The 17885-nt window shown below is 37.1% G+C and overlaps 1 protein-coding gene across 1 annotated transcript; it reads left to right on the plus strand.

The window, feature by feature from the left end:
* The first annotated feature begins 3050 nt into the window (after positions 1-3050).
* LOC132316590 (uncharacterized) lies at positions 3051-7147 on the plus strand. Its single transcript, XM_059815061.1, has 2 exons — positions 3051-3200; positions 6392-7147. The coding sequence occupies exons 1-2, from the start codon at positions 3051-3053 to the stop codon at positions 7145-7147; spliced, it is 906 nt and encodes a 301-aa protein (XP_059671044.1).
* The last annotated feature ends 10738 nt before the right edge of the window (positions 7148-17885 follow it).

A 17885-nucleotide genomic window follows, 5' to 3' on the forward strand; every position in this document is an offset into this window, starting at 1 on the left:
TCTGGCTGTATCTCTCTCCTCGAGTGTCAAAACAACTAAATTCTTGCATAGGTTGAAAGTAAATTTGAAGGGCTACAATTTTGTATTTCACAAGGATTCCATAAAACAACTGTTTACCTTATCAAAATTGGGCTGGAGTCTATATAAATTTTGGAGTCCTTATTTGACATAATTTCTATGTATGTCTTCTATATGAAAAATGAAACTTTAGGGCCAATATTTTATTATTTAAAAGGAGTCATCTACAGCATTGAGAGATATATACAGAGGAGTTTGAGGCTGAGATCAGAGAGGAGCATTCAGAAGAAGGAAGGGATCGATCTTTGGCGGTGAAGATGTCTTCCTCAACCATGAAGAATTCTATTTCAGTCATGCTTGGCTAAACATTTTGCTAGGGTTGTGATGTAACCCTAACTTAGCACACTGGTTTGATTGTATTTAATTATTGGAGAACAATTTTTATCATGCATGATTGTGTAATTTATAGGATTTTTAATTGACTTTTCAATAAGAATCGGTTTTAGAGTTTTAATTCAATTACAAATATTTTTCTATCTTTTCTTAGATATTTTAATCTTGTGATTGAATACAACTCATTCACTTCTTGTAGTTGTGAATGAGATGATTATACAATGGAATTTTTCTGAATATAATGTTAGAGATTTGATGGATTATGCATAGAAAAGATAGACCATACTACACCCTAGAGTAGAGTAGTTAGGTAGATGGTTTATACCAATCGAAGATAGTCCATGCTTAACTTTAAATTATATTATTTTTTATCTGAATTAATATGTGCTTGTAGCCATGATTAATTTCCTGTGCATGTTGTATGATATATCTCTAATAAATTGATGCAATTGACTGGTGGTGTGACGTTAGTGATGAAATCATACCCCTAGCTCTCTCTCTCTCTCTCTATTTTCTACATCCTATTTAATTATTGTTCTTATTTTATTTTTTTACTTAGTTAATTTAGAATAAATCATCACAATCTGATTATCCTACTTTCAAGTTGATTTGAAATTTAAGAAATCTGTTGACAAACTTATTTTATACAAGTTCATTAGGTACGACACCCTTACAAGTAAACACTATCTGCAGAGATTCGTGCACTTGCGAGTGGTACATATAAATCTCATTACAAGTTTTTGGCGCCATTGCCGGGGACTTGTTTTAGTTCTTGACAGATAATATTAAATTCTACAATTAATTTCAATTAGGATCTTAGTTTAGGATTTTATTTTATTTTATTTTATTTGATTCTATTCACAATTTCAGGTGGAAGACGTTCTTTGTCACTCCCTAAGCTTCCGTTAGACCCAGAAATCGAAAGGACTCTTAGAAACTTGAAGAAAGATTTTGGAGCCCTTAAAAAGGAAAAGATGGCGGATGATCCAGAGAACCATAAGGAGTTGCAAGTCGAAGGAAGAGCAGATCCACCAACTACAGAAGCAGTTCGTTGTTTAAAGGATCACTACGAACCAGGTGCATACAACTCTTCATCTACAGGTCGGTATCCTCAAGTGAGGGCCTCTCACTACAAAATTAAGGCAGTACTCTTCAGTTACTGCTTTCTTTTTACGGCATATCAAAAGAGGATCCATACCGACATTGGATGACTTTGCAAAGGTGTGCAGAATAATAAAGATCCAGAGTTTTGACGATAATGTGCTCAAGCTACACCTTTTCTCCTTTTTATTGAAGGACAAGGCAAAGGATTGGTTTAATTCATTGCCAGCAGACTCCATCACTACATGGGCTGAAATGCAACAAAAATTTTTGAACAAGTACTTCCCTATGGTGAGAACTACTCAATATCGAGATGTTATTACTTGTTTTGCTCAAGGGCCTGACGAGCCTTTTCATGAGGCTTGGGAAAGATTCAGAGACCTCATTCGAAAGTGTCATCATCATGACATGCCAAAATGGCAGCTTGTCAACTTTTTTCATAAGGGGCTCAATGAGGCACAAAGGTATATGGTTGATGCCTCTTGTGGTGGAAATTTTATGTTGAATAGTGTAGAGGAAGTATGGCAACTTTTCGAAAATATATCTGATAATTCTACACAATATGTCTTACCTCCAGTAGCAAGACCTCATACCATATTGAGGAGAGCAGAAAGTGTGAATGAAGCAGGAATAAATCAAGGGCTAGTGAGCCAAATGGAGGCATTAACCAAGAGGATGGATCAATTGATGACTTCACAATCAAATTTTACTCCTCCTTCGACTAATGCTCAAGGCTTTGAAGTGTGCTTTTTCTGTTCTAGTCCATCTCACCATGTGTCCATTTGTCTAAGTGCAGCTCAGTATTCAGGAATTTCACAAGAGCAAGTTAATGCTGCCTATGGAACGCCCGGAGGGAATAATATGTATTCAAACACTTACAATTCGCCTTGGAGAAACCATCCAAACTTCTCATGGAGAAATCCAACCACAGGAACATCTGCTCCCCCACCTCAAGTACCTCGGGTACAAGGCAATTTTCAATCATAAGTTCAGATTTCAAATCCTCCTAGATTCACTCATATGAATGCCTTTAGTCAATCACAACAATTCTTATCAATGCTCGAAGCAATGATAGCAAAGCAGTTAGAGCCAATTAATCAACTTGTGCAGTCTCATTCTCAACTTATGCAATCTCATTCTCAATCCCTTGCCAAGTTAAAGACTCAAGTTGGCCAACTAGCTCAAGCCTTGAATCGAAGAGAGGATGGCAAGCTTCTTAGTCAACCAATGGCTAATCCAAGAGGTGTGCGTATAATTGATGACATTACTAGCCAAGAAGTCCACCATGAACAAGTGCAAGCAATTACTACTTTAAGAAGTGGTAAGAGGGTTGGAAACAAGGTGGAAGAAGAGGAAGTAAAGAAGGATAAAAATTGGAAGAAAGACTATAAGAGAAGAATGAGCGAAATGAAAAAGCACAAGAAGCAACTTCAACTACTGAGCCATCTCTTGAACAAAGGCATGTTGTTGTGCCATTCCCTCAGAGACTACAAGAAACATCAAAGACAGCGAAGCAAGCAAGCAAACTTCAAGGCATAATGGAGATATTCAAGCAGGTGAAAATTAATCTCCCATTGCTTGATGCAATTCAGCAAATTCCAGTTTATGCCAAATTTGTGAAAGATATGTGTACTCAGAAGAGGCATTCAAATAGTCATATTCCTAAGAAAGTGCTACTAACTGAGCAAGTGAGTTCCATAATTCAGCACTGCTGTGATACCCCCGGATTTCCGGATGCGGGTTGGCCAGGCCCACGCCCGATTACCCGAGGATATCAAACCAATTAGTAATAAATGAACACAGAATATAATTAAGAAAAACAGGAATAAATAAATTGCTAAAAAGTAACTAGAATGATAATCCTTTATAGGAAAACCTCAGAATAAAAATTTTATAAATAAATAATTAGTCTGATACATCCAACTTCTCCAATTCTAATACAACTCGGGAATCCATCTCTAACGGACCCCTAATAATAATCCAAACTGAAATGAAAGCTACTTAAAGAACATCCAGAGTAAACCATGAAGAAAAGTCATACATCGTCGGAAGAGTGAGTAGTAGTCTCTACTCAGCACGACCAAGTCTAAGTCTAGAACTGACAAGTACCTGAAAAAATAGAGGTGGGTCAGGCCCACGAACAAGTTCTAACATACTACAATCCAAGCAGAGACTCGATACGCATATACATTCTAACCAACTCAACAATAACTAAGTAGTCCGTAGATATATATATATATATATATATATATATATATATATATATATATATATATATATTCACACTACAGGACTCTCACTGGACTACAGGCCCATCTAAACCTGACTAGTAGGCACCATGCAAAACGCACCTGAGGTGGGCATGACTACCTAGACCTAGCAGGGTATACATCTAACCATCATAGCAGCTATGCATCCCAATGCATATACGCTCCCTAGCCAACGACTCTGAGACATAGGCTCATATCGTGGCACCATAACATAAATATGTAAAGTCCGTTCCAAGTGTGCCATTCAAAAAGTTTATTGACCTGACACCTAGTTATAAGTAGGACTTAACCTTTGTAGTTAATCCATCTTATTTCAATATAGGTAGGACTTAGTGTTTGAACTAATCCATCCCCAATATAGGTAAGTCTCAGTATTTTGAACTGAGCCGTCCTTAGTATGCTACCGTCCCATACCGGTGCATAGACATCCATATAAGTAGGACTTAACTTTTTATAGTTAATTCAACTCATTCCAAAATAGGTAGGATCTAATTTTTTACTAATCCATCCCTAGTATGCTACCGTCCCATACCGGTGCATACAATCCATCCATCCAGTAGATGATAATACAAATATATATGTAAATACTAACTAATCCATAACAAAAATAACAAGAGTCCATCACATGTATAACCAGTATATGTGTATAACATACTTGTTCTGTTCTACCGATACCTGATTCTCCAATAAGATTAAAACACGGAGATCAGGTATAATCCAATTTGTAATTCACTATGAACATATTAATAATATTATCAGAATTTACATGCTCACTTTAAACCATTCCAAGATATTTAGTAAGTTTATAAAGCACAATACTGTAAAACAACCAGGTTCCCATTAAGCATAACAGAGTAACTAAGTTCCAGTAATTGATCATACATGTCATACATATAACCATCAACTTAACTCCAAGATAGCACAACAGAGTATATAACTTCACAGGCTTAAATTCCAAGACACTGGTACCGAAATAATTTCAGAACCATCAATGAAAATTGCTATACTAAGATTAAGCAAGTTCAATTCTCTTCCTCCCAGAAACCAATAAGCTAGTTCATTTAAATTACCTAATGATCAAGTATAGTCATCAAGACCATTAGAACCCTGTACCTTCCATACCTATATGAGATTACTGAAACATATTAACTGTAATCCATCACTGAAAATTATTAAATTAAAATTTCGCAGTTTAAACTCCATTACATCCATGAACCGTAGTCTAGCTTATTTTAAATTTGTCTACGGTTTAAGCAAACACCTCTTTGGTTTAATTTTTCATTAGCCTACTCACTGAAGTTTTAATACAGCTTAGAACCTCTCTGACTACTCCCACCACAGCCTGTAATGACCCTGTTATCTTCAAGATTTAAGCCTTGAAGCAACAAAATTACTGGAACCCAAAAGAAAACCAAACAGAAAACAAAAAAATAAAGAAAAAATGGATGGAGCTGGCTCCAAAACAAGTGGAGCCACCTCCATCTTCTTAGAGCCGCCTCCACAAGGGTGTGGAGCCGCCTCCAAGTGCCCTAGAGCCGGCTCCACCCTTGTGGGGAACCACCTCTTTCCCCTTCTCTTCCGTTCTGCTTGTTTCCTCCATCTATGTCCTCTCCGGCGACGTCCAGCGCATCTGTCTTAAGTTGCTAAGGCTACTACTGGTTAAAGTTATGTTCCAGTGTGATCTAGAAATAGTCTATTACCTTAGTCATTCACCGTCAACAATCGGATAAAAAATTATGCAACAGGAAGTTAGAACGAGCAGTTTTCCCTTTAAGAACACACACTGTTCTGACTAACTTAACCATGTGAACCAGTGTAATTTTAATGTTTCTCTGAGGTTTAAGAACTAATTTAACTCTTAATATACCAGTTTACATGCATTAAACATCTAGTTATGTAAATTAATTTACAAGTTACATACAAAAGATCACAAACAAGCAGTGTAAACCATTGATACGTTTAATTTAACAATTTAATTTACAAGAGACATGCAAACCAATTTACTTTTAATCTTTATAGATTCCTGGAATTGTATTAGAGATGCAAAGAACACGAGCCTAAGGAATAGAGCTAGAATTAGAACTTGCCTTACACCGACGTCTTCCTCAATTCCCCGGTGAACACTCTATTTGCCCTTTCCAGTCTCCCTCTGCCTCCACCAACGTCCACCAACGTGAACAGGGTTCTAAAACCCTAGGCAGAACCTTCATCATATATTTATAGGCTAAATAATCCTAGGTTCAATTAAACCCTAACTAACTTACCCGGCCCATAAACCAACCTATGATATAAACATGTTGGCTACATAAGTGAGATGTATTAAATAGCTAAACCCTAACCTAATCTTACAACAGTGAAAATTAAATAAAATACTACAATTAACAATTTAAATAGCACACAATAAGACAAATAAGTCATACAAAACACATACATTAGTTACATTCAAAGATCAATTAATAAATGCAAATCAATAATTAATTAATTTAAATAAACACATTACGTAATTCAAATGTCACACATAGCCACATAAGCACCTAAAAATAATAAATTAAATACTGAAAACAATAAAATAAATAATAAAATTTCGATTATATCCCTTTCAAAATTAGGGGTATTACAACTGCACTGCTCCAAAATTTAAAGATCCAGGTGCTCCAACAATTTCATGCACAATAGGGAATCATCAAGTAGAGCGAGCTCTCCTAGATTTGGGTGCAAATGTAAACCTTTTTCCTTATTCGGTTTACTTGCAACTCAGATTAGGAGAATTGAAGCCTACCTTTATTATTCTCCAATTAGCAGATAGGTCAACCAAACAGCCTCGTGGTGTTATCGAAAATGTGATCATCAAAGTAGATAAATTCTACTTCCCAGTGGACTTTATTGTGCTAGATACTGAGCCAGTTCCAGAGTTAAGGAGGCACATTCCAGTGATCCTTGGTCGTCCTTTCCTTACGACAGCAAATGCAAGCATAAATTATAGGAATGACGACATGGACTTATCTTTTGGTAATATGAAGGTGTGCTTAAATATTTTCAATGCTAGTCAATGCCCTTCAGATGATAAGGATTATTCTCTTGTCGATACAATCGATGAATATGTTGAAGAGATAGCCCCATTTGCCTTGACAAAAGATCCACTGGAAGTATCCCTATCTTATTTTGATACCGAGTCCTTTGATGTCGAAAAAAGCACTGAAGAGATTAATGTCATTCTTGATGGGGCTAATATGCATAACATTCCACCCTGGAAAATTCTTATTGAGCCACTTCTACAATTGTCAAGTGAACCACCTACGCCATCTTTGAAGTCTCTACCAGAGCTAGAGTTGAAGTCGTTACCCTTTCATTTGAAGTATGCATAGCTTGGGCTATAAAACACTCTTTCATTGCATAATTCATTCCCAGATAAGCAGCTATTTCAACTTCAGAAGGGACTCCACCATGGTATGTTGATATTATGAATTGGAAGGCGTCAAGAAATAAGACCGTTTGGCCGGATCGAAAGGAGGGGTGCATTGAAGATTCTGTGCCTACAGAAAGAGTTGAATTTGTCACTTTGACGGATCCCATTTACTCCACCTAATCATTCAGGTATCACGTCGCCTACCAACGTTAGATAAGATTTTTCATTTATGTTTTTTTTTTTTTATTTGTTTTCTCTTTCGCTCTTTAATTTTATCTTCTGCTTTAGTAGATTAGGGTTGTTTAATTTGTTCTGTAGGATTTTTAGTTACTTATGCAGGATACAAGTTGTGCAATGATGACTGCGTCATGCTTGTTTAGAGGAAAATAAAAAATAAAAAAAATTGGCCTACAGCAGTTTGCAACGCGTAAATCTCGAAAAAATACCCAAAATAAAAAAAAAATCGTTCAAAACGGATTTTTTAAAAACGGATTCGTCCAAAATCGATGACAAAGTTATGGCCGTTTGAAGTTTGCATTCTTGAAGAAAAAAAAAGGGAAAAAAGATCCGGTTAAGCAACAGGTGAATCATCGCCCGACCCATGGGTGACCATCACCCGGGTGAGGACTATTTTCCGACAGACAATAGCTGTTTGGCGACCATCGCCCTGGACGGTAACCGTCGCCCGATGTTTATTTTCCAACGAACAGTAGCAGCGCCGGGCGATCGTTCGCCCGGCCTTGGGGCGACTATTGCCCGGTAATTTCTCCGGTGATTTGCATTCCGAGACAGAAGTAAAAGCATCGCTGATTCACCCAGAAAGGCGGCGACCATCGCCCAGCCAAAATTTTTTCGGCGAGCCAAGCCAATTCCGACGCAGTAGCAGCGTGGTGGAGATGGAGCAACGTCAGCCGGCCAATCCTCTTTTCTAGTGCACTCACAGACCCGGGCAACCATCGCCCGGAGGGGGGACTTTCCGGCGATCCCCATAGCTACCCGACGACGACGAACAGGTACGGCCAGAGAAAAAAAAGAAGGAAAAAAGAACCACCATTTTGGTATCACTTCTTCAGCCAGCTCCTGAGACATTTGATCTCTTTGATGACATCATCTTGATGGGTGAAGGAAAGATTGTATACCATGGGCCTCGGAATAATGTTCTGGAATTCTTTGAGCATTGTGGTTTCAGGTGCCCACCAAGGAAAGGCATCGCGGAGTTCCTCCAAGAAGTAGTTTCTAAAAAGGACTGTCATTTAACATTTACTCTCTTGGAAAATGGGAAGTATTCAAAGCATGCATTGGTAGAGAATGGCTTCTTATGAAGCGCTACTCATTCGTTCATGTATTCAAATCGGAAAATGTTATTTTTGATGACAAATATATACCGATAAAAAACCAACTTCCATTTGGCAACAGACTATTTGTATACAACATTCTCTCTCTTCCTCTGCTCAGCCCTTCCCTCTCACTCCTCTGCAAAACCCTCCCCTCTTTTTTCACGTGTTTTTGGACGATAGGCGAACAGCCGTTCTACAACAAAGTAAACTCTGGTAGTGTACCGAAACGGTGCTAATGAACTATAACGAGGCCGATGACGGACTGAACTTAGAGCAAGGAGTCCAGCAGCGGCAAGGAGGAATTACACCTGCGACGTAGTGATTTCGTCAATCTCTTCTGTTTCCGGCAATCACTAATTGCTTCGGTGGAAAATAATATAAACTGGTGGAGAGAGAAAAAAAAAAAAAAAAAAAAAAAAAAAATTCCATTCTAGTCCTACTTTTTCTCCTGAAGCAAAAATATAAGTTTGCAAACAAAATCAAATGTAAAGCAGAGCACGAAATTCTTCTTAGAGGATGCACAAACCAAATAAATTGTTTCAAATCTCTCACATTAATTTTACATCATCATATACATACATGTTATACCTCTTAAATTAATGCTCAAATCCATAGTACCTCTTTCATTCCTTTCAATCTCCGATCATCCTTCTTCTTCGCCACGACCATGGCGTCCGTTGATTCCCGTGGCGATATACCATGTGTTTGCGGCAATGCAGTAGGAGGATTGGGTTTGGAAACAATTTCAGATCGTCTTCATGGGCGAATCAATCTGCAGCAACGGTAATGATCGGCAGCAATTAGAGTTGTGTTGGACGGCGATGATATAGTTTTCAGCGGTGGCATTTGTCGTAGCACTCTGTAATTTTTGTGTTGAGAGAGATAATCGGTTTTTGTGTTGAGAGAGATGATCGGCAGACGACAAGTTTTGTGCTGTAGTTTTCGGCGGTGGCATTGGTCCTAGCACAATGCAATTTTGTGCAGAGAGAGACATGGTTGCTGTACTATACTAACAAGAGCCAAAAAAAAAAAAAAAAATCAACCCCGTACAGTGATTTTAGTGGGCCATAGACACACGTAGGAATCGGTTTTTGTCGGGTGTTTAGTAGTCGGGGGGAAATAGCAGCTCTCATTCACATCTGCACAGGTATTATGAAAATAATAAAAGAAATAGGAAAAAGAAAAAGAAATAAAAGAACGCAGTAATTCAAGGGCATGGGCAGTTTACACTTTTGGCTTTTTACACCCTTTCATTCTTCCTTCCCACTGCCTCATCCAAATTCCCTAAACCCATTCAATCATTACATTAACCCATTATTAAATCCTATCAATCCATTACTTAAATTCCATCAGCCATTACTATACTCCCACCCACACTCCTCACATTCCATTCGTAGAAATCAAAGTTAACAAAATCACCACATTTCCTACTCCATTAGAATAATTTCTACCCATGAGGCTGCCGCTGATGACATTAATGAGCACGATTACTTGGTTGGTGAGCTGACTCGACTCCGCGCTAAATTTCAAGAAATTTGTCAAGATCAAAGGACGATGATGGCTACGATGATCCTAATGCCCCACCGCTTCAATTTCAGATATCCTGCCAGGTGATTTCGTTCTTTGTTTTTATTTTTATTTTTTTATTATTATTTTTCTTGTTTTTGATTTTTGCCCAGTGAGAACATTGTCCAATTTAAGTTTGGAGGCATAGAGTCTACTCTAATTGTTAAAATATTTTTAATTGACTTTAATTCAAGTATTTGAGAATTCTTAGTGGGATTAAGACACTTAAGTACTTTTTAAAATTCTTTTCTGAAATCGTCTTGAATCCCTAATTTTCGTGCTTTATATTATGTGAGTTCCATTATCTAGTATGATAGGAATTTTAGTAATTGTCGGTCCCTGATGGATTTCACATGCACACTAGAATTTTATCTATAGGTATTTGTATTTTTAGTTGAACTCTTATAATTATGGATGGATATGAATTGGTGAATTTTAAAGGTTATTACTATGGCATAGATATTAAAAAAAAAAAATTCGTAACCCTTTCATGGAGTAATCGGGGCTCATGTCTCATATGCATAGAGTGTTCGCATGAAGAAGTGGGGGTAAGGATAAGAAAAAAAAACGAAAGAAAGGAAATAAATAATATTTTGCCATAAAAAAAATAACTTGAGAATGGATTTGAGGAATTGAAGTTATAAAAGTTGGGTTCAATTGAAAAGACATTACTACATAGGTAACTTGCTAGTTCACAAATTTCATAACATTGGGGATTGATTTTGCTATTATTCTTGTTACACAAGTGTGTGGGAAACATTGGGGTGAAGTATGAAAATAGGGACTAAGGAGTATAGTCGGATGATAATATGAGAATAAATTGATTGCCAAATGATTGAATTGTGTTGTATGTTTTTGGATATCATCTCTGAAAACTCTCACGAGACTTTTTTTTTATTTTCAAAGAAAAAGGTTGTGGGTCGAAATTCAACACGGGTGTGTAAGTATGTTTTCCTTATCAAGGTAAATAATAAAATAAAACACAACTTGCTTTGGTGGTAGATTAAATATATTTTAGTGTAAAATATATGTTCTTTTATGAACAAAATAGCATTTTTAAATTAGAAGTGAGGTCTATATTATTTAGACAATTTACAAGAAAAGTAAGTGTAATTATTTACAAAATTTCATTAGGTACCACTTTTTATTTTGCACAAAACAGTGATATCCAATTCCGATTTACAAAAAGTGGTACCTAATATACAAAAAGTGGTACCTTTATCCAAAATTAAAAGTTGTACCTGATGTACAAAAAGTGGTACCTATATACTTAAAAGTGATATTTCATATGTCCACGTCAGTATTTTGATTAAATTTATTTTTTCAAAATTACGAAACTTTAACTCTATTAAATAATAAATATGAATCATTAGTGTTATTTATATGTAATAATTCCACTTTTTAGCACCGTGGGAGCATGATTTTATCGTTGTCAAATAATCCATTTACCCTTTTGTTTTTTTTCCAATAAGGGGAGTGATTGTCGCTTCTCTTCTCTTCCCTTCTCTTTTACTCTTGAATGGCCCAAAAGTGTAAAAGTAATTATTTGGCCATTCAATTCCTTTTCTCCGTCCAATCCAATTTACTTTTCCATGCCCCAGCTCACATTCTATTCACACATACTTGGAATTTTTGTATCGCGCTAGCTTTCTTTGACGCATGCACGTGAAGTTGTGAGACCGTCATATATGTAGCCTATGTAATCAATTCCCTAATTTTATATATATATATATATATATATATATATATATATATATATATATATTCATTACTGTATTATTTGCTCTTAAACAGTTAGACTTGATTTTTTTTTTTTAATTACTTCGTTCCATGTAAATTAAAGAGAGCAATGCTAGACTTCACAAAAAAATAATAATAATAAAATAAAATAAAAAAATTCAAGATTTATACTATTTCCTCTTTTCTAAGGCTAGTTACTCTCAATATTCTCTTTCATTCTATTTCCAAAAGCATAAAGATCCATATTTTTCCTCTATCATAGTTACCACAGACGTCTTTTACAATGCATCAAATAATTGTCCATAACTAATTTCGTTTATAAGTGCCTTAAATTTTTTTTTGAGTAATCATTCATAATCCCAAGCCCTAACTATGCAAAAGAGATACAAATATAATCCTAAATTTTAGAATTATAGTTTCAAACTAACACATAAGAATTATTTACATATCATTCTCTCCCTGGCTAATTATACATAGCTTCTCTTGAAATTCAAGGAAAGAATATGAGAATTAAAACTCAATTCAATATTATTCACGATGGTGTTACATTCAATTTATAGAGTAATACCTAACTAAAATAGGTAACTAAATATACAATAATCGGGAAACTAATTACCTACCAATTAGCCCTAAATCAAGGAAACAATAATGCAATCCTACAGCTGTACAATCTATATAATCTCGGATTACAAAAAATAAAATCGCAACACTCCCCCTCAAGTTGGTGCATAGATGTCACACATGCCCAACTTGTCTAAAATTTTTGAAAACACTTGATTTGAGACTGCTTTGGTGAGAATGTCGGCTAGTTGATCCTCCAGTCGAATCTTAGGCAACTCCACAATTTTTCCATCCAACTTTTCCTTAATGAAGAATCTGTCTATTTCGACATGCTTTGTACGATCATGTTGAACTAGATTATGAGCAATATCACATGCTGCTTTATTGTCACAAGATAGTCTAATCGGTTGCCTAGGTAGATAACCCAAATCCCGCAAGAGAAGTCTTAACCACAAAGTTTCACAAAGTCCAAGCGCCATACCTCTGAATTCAGCTTCGGCACTAGAGCGAGCAACAACATTTTGTTTCTTGCTTCTCCATATAACAAGATTACCTCATACAAAAGTGAAGTATCCAGAAGTAGATCGCCTATCATCTATAGCTCCGGCCCAGTTAGCATCAGTATATGCATCTATGTTTTGATAACCAGCATTTTTAGTGAACAAAATTCCTTTTCCAGGAACAAATTTCAGATATCTCAAAATGCGCATAACTGCATTCATATGTTGCTCTCTCGGATCATGCATAAACTGGCTAACAATGCTCAATGCATAAGCCATATCCGGTCTCGTGTGCGCTAAATACATCAATCTCCCTACAAGTCTTTAGTATCTTCCTTTATTAGCAGGTACTTGGTTGGACTCAACACATAACTTCAGTCCTTCTTCCACTGGTGTCTCAGCTGGTTGACATGTTGTCATGCCAGTCTCTTGTAATAGATTTAAAGCATATTTTCTTTGAGATAGAAAGATTCTTTTATTAGATCAAGATACTTCAATTCCAAGAAAATATCTTAAAGGACCTAGATCTTTCATTTCAAATTCTCTGAACAAGTACTTCTTGAGAGCCTTCATTTCTTCAAGATCATTCCCTGTAACTACCATGTCATCTACATATACAATGAGTGCAATGATCTTACCCTGTTGTTTCTTCAAGAATAACGTGTGGTCTGAATTGCTCTGACGGTAGCCAAAGGTTATCATTGACTTTGTGAATCTTCCAAACCATGCTCTCGGAGATTGTTTCAACCCATATAATGATTTCTTTAACCTGCAGACTTTCTGACTATACTTTTCCGGTATCATGCATCCTGGTGGGAGATCCATGTAGACTTTTTCAGATAATGCACCATGCAGAAAGGCATTCTTCACATCGAATTGTTGCAATGGCCAATCCAAGTTCGCAGCTAAAAACAACAAGACACGAACTATGTTGATTTTGGCTACAGGTGCGAATGTCTCTGTGTAATCGATTCCATAGGTTTGGGTGTAACCTTTTGCCACCAATCTTGCTTTAAAGCGTTCAACTGTGCTATTGGCTTTATACTTCACAGTGTAAATCCATCGACATCCTACTGGTTTCTTTCCTGGTGGAGGATCAATAAGTTCCCAAGTTTTATTTTTCTGTAAGGATATCATCTCCTCGTTCATAGCTGTTTTCCACCTAGGATCAGTTAAAGCTTCCTGCACAATGTTAGGAATAGATACAGTAGATAATTGATTTACAAATAGCAAATTTGATTATGACAAACGATGGTTTGACACATAATGACTCATGGGATACTTAACTTTACTAGAAAGGTCGGGTTCATATGTGGGTTTAGGAATACCTTTAGTGTGACATTGTAGTAATTGTTTTCTGAGTGGCTCAGGCACTAAATCAGGAACATCCTCAGCAGGTGATTGATTTGATATATCAGTTACAAGGGACTCAAACTCGGACGACGGTGGGGTTGGCATACTTTCTATTTCTGGGTGTTCATCACCACTTTGATCCAAACTTATACCACTCGAATCCAATTCGCCCGATTCCTGATTAGCTGGTCCAACCTGTAAGTCATCACCACTAGAATTGTCGTCCTCAAAAGTGTGATAATCATAATCTAGAGTCTGAATTTCTTTCTGGTACTCCCCCTGAAGTTCAGATGCAGAGGAAAAATACATCGAATCTTCATGAAAGACAACATCTATGGTGATAAACATTTGTCGAGTTGGAGGGTGATAACAGCGATATCCCTTTTGATGAGTAACATATCCTAGAAAAACACAGCGTAACGCTCGAGGAGTTAGCTTGTTGCGTTGATGTTTATGGAGGTGTACAAATGCTACACAACCAAAGACATGAGGAGGTAGATTTGGAACGGTTGAGGCAATAACTGCGTCAGTGAGAGCCTGCAATGGTGTCTAGAAGTCAATAGAGCTGGAAGGTACTCGATTGATTAGATATGTTGCAGAGGTAAGTGCTTCTCCCCAAAACGATAATAACATATGAGTTTCTATCAATGAAGCATGAACAACCTCTAACAAGTGGCGATTTTTTCGCTCTGCAACCTCGTTCTGCTGGGGTGTATTGGAACAAGTGGTTTGATGAATAGTTCCATGTGCTGCCAAATATTGTTGAAGGTCAAAACTTTGATATTCTCCACCATTGTCACTACGGAGAACCTGAACATGTGCATTGTAGTGAGTTTCAACCATTTTATGAAAATTTTGAAACAATAAATTCACTTCACTTTTGGATTTCATCAAGCACAATCAAGTCATCCTAGTACAGTCATCAATAAAAGTAACAAACCAACGTGATCAACCTAAAGTAGTGACTTTGGACGGACCCCAAACATCAGAATGTATAACCATAAAAGGAAGTGGACTTTTATTCAAACATAATGGAAACGAAGCACGATGGCTTTTTGCGAGTTCACAAATATCATAATGGAAACTAGAACCATCAAAATTTTTTAAATAAACTAGGAAATAATCTTTTTAGATAACCAAAGGAAGCATGTCCCAAACGTCGATGCCACAGCCATATTTCAAATTTCTTTTTCTCCCCCTCAGAACCATCCACTGTCAACGCCTGTCGTAGCTTGTCGGAACTTTTTGCACCAAGTCCAAGTAATACAACTTCCCTCGCCTAATACCACGACCAATAGTCTGCTTTGTTTGGATGTCCTTAAACACACAAACATTAGGCCAAAAAATTACAACACAAGATAAAACTGTGGTTATTTGGGAAACTGACAAAAAATTATAAGCTAAAGATGGAACAACTAAAACAGAATCTAAATGCATATTATCAATGAGTGTCAAAGAGCCTTCCCCAGTAACTGGGGTCGCAGTACCATTGGCAGTAGAAACAAATTTTTGAGAGGAGGAATTAAGAGGGGAGACCTGTCTAGAATCAAATGTCATATGATCTATAGTACCAGAATCAATTATCCATGCACTATTAACAACAGGTGTAGAAATATTTAAAACCTTACCACCATTATCTCCAGTTACTACCAACCCCAAGGCATTTTCAGCACCATCATCATCTGTCTTAACAGTTGCTGTAGTGGAGGTCTTCGTCGAATTCTTCTTCCAACGACTATGATCCCACCATTCTGGATATCCCACAAGTTTGAAACAGCGACTTTTGGTATGACTAATCTGATTACAATGGGTACATTTGTAGGTAGACTTGTCTGTACCGTTGGTAGCTTTAAATGGATTGGGTTTAGGACGGTCCTGCCAATTTTGCTTAGACCTGTTTCGAGCCATCATTACTGAAGCTTCAGAGTTTTCGGATTCCCCTTTCAGAGTTGCACGACGTGCCGCTTCTCGTCGAACCAACGAGTAACAGCCTTCCAAGTTTGGAACTGGATCGTTGCGTAAAATTTCTCCATGAACCTGTTCAAAATCACCATCCAATCCGGCGAGAAAGATGTGAACCCTTAGTCGCTCGATAGACTTCCGATATGTTTCAATGTCATCCGAATCTTTCATGACCACTTTATCTCGATGGTCCATTTCTCAAAAAACCTCAGTTAGTTCTGCATAATATTCAGATAGAGATTTTCCATTTTGTTTGGCGGTGAAGGCCTTTTGGTTCAAGGCGAAAACTTGTAACTCATCATTCCCATCATAAAAGGTCTTTGATAGAGCATTCCAGATTTCGTGGGCAGTGGGTAAGCGTAAATAACGCTTCATAATTTTTGGAGTCATGGACATTAATAGCCACCGCTTCACTTTCTGATTTTCGGCATACCATTTGTCATAACCATCTTTTGATTCAGCAAGTGGCTTAGTCTTGCCACGAATACAGGAGAGTTTCTCCCTTTTAACAATATGCATCTCCATCAGTTGGGACCAAACATCATAATTGGATTCAGTAAGACTAATCCCTGCATTAAAAACACCTTCAGATTGAACAAAAATAGGAACTGATTTCGTCCCAGAGGAGTCAATATTTTTTTCACTCATTTTTTTTTTCCTTTTTTTTTTCCTTATTTTTTTTTACAATATATATATATATATATATATATATATATATATATTAATAAACTAAAATAAAAAAAAAAACAAAATATTAACTTCTTTGTTAAGTGTTAACAACAGAGAAATATCCAATACAAAAACAAAACAATAAGAAAAAACTGGATGAGAGGGGCAGTGGCAGAGAACGAGTATCACCACGACGCGATCCTGTGAGGCAGCGGTAGAGAGCGGCTTAATTCGGCGACGCGACGGCGATGATGGAGATCCGGCGAGACGACTAGATCCGGCGAGGCAGCGGTTTGACGAGATCTGGCGAGGCAGCGGTTTGACGTGAGCCGACGATGCGATGCGAAGATCCGGCGATGCGACGACGAGGTGCAGCGGTTCGTTGCTGGCAGGTAGCGAAGCAGATCCGGCGACAGCGATACAGATCCGTTGAGGTGCAGTGGTTTGGTTACGGTTGTGGCTTGTAATGGCTGAGACTTGTGCTGGCAGTGGCTGCGGCTTGTGATGGAGATTGGTCCGGCGACGGCTGAGACTTGTGATGGCAGTGGCTGCGGCTTCGTCGTCGTCATTTCAAATCCAGATCAAGCGAGATCTACAGTGGTTTGGCAGCGGCTCGTGATGGGTGCATCAATAGTGACTGTATGTGTATGTGTATGTATATGTGTATGTGTGTGTGTATAGTTATGTTGTATGGGTATGGCTATGTTGTATGATTCAATGAATTTAAAAGATAAATTCAAAGGGATTCAAACAATACGGTTCAAGGATGGCTCTGATACCATCTTGAAATTTAAGGAAAGAATATGAGAATCAAAACTCAATTCAATATCATTCACGATGGTGTTATATTCAATTTATAGAGTAATATCTAGCTAAAATAAGTAACTAAATATATAATAATCGGGAAACTAATTACCTACCAATTAGCCCTAAATCAAGGAGACAATAATGCAATCCTACAGCTGTACAATCTGAATAATCTCGGATTACAAAAAATAAAATCTCAACA

The sequence above is a fragment of the Cornus florida genome, unplaced genomic scaffold, assembly GCF_030987335.1.
Source record: "Cornus florida cultivar Cherokee Brave unplaced genomic scaffold, ASM3098733v1 CherokeeBrave_3.0.0_Hap2_Chr07, whole genome shotgun sequence".
Classification (NCBI taxonomy): Eukaryota; Viridiplantae; Streptophyta; class Magnoliopsida; order Cornales; family Cornaceae; genus Cornus; species Cornus florida.

Coding starts and splice junctions, on each gene's coding strand:
- LOC132316590 (XM_059815061.1), top strand. CDS start 3,051: ATGGAGATATTCAAGCAGGTGAAAATTAATCTCCCATTGCTTGATGCA. Junction 3,201..6,391: donor AAGTGCTACTAACTGAGCAA/GTGAGTTCCATA, acceptor TTTCAAAATTAG/GGGTATTACAACTGCACTGC.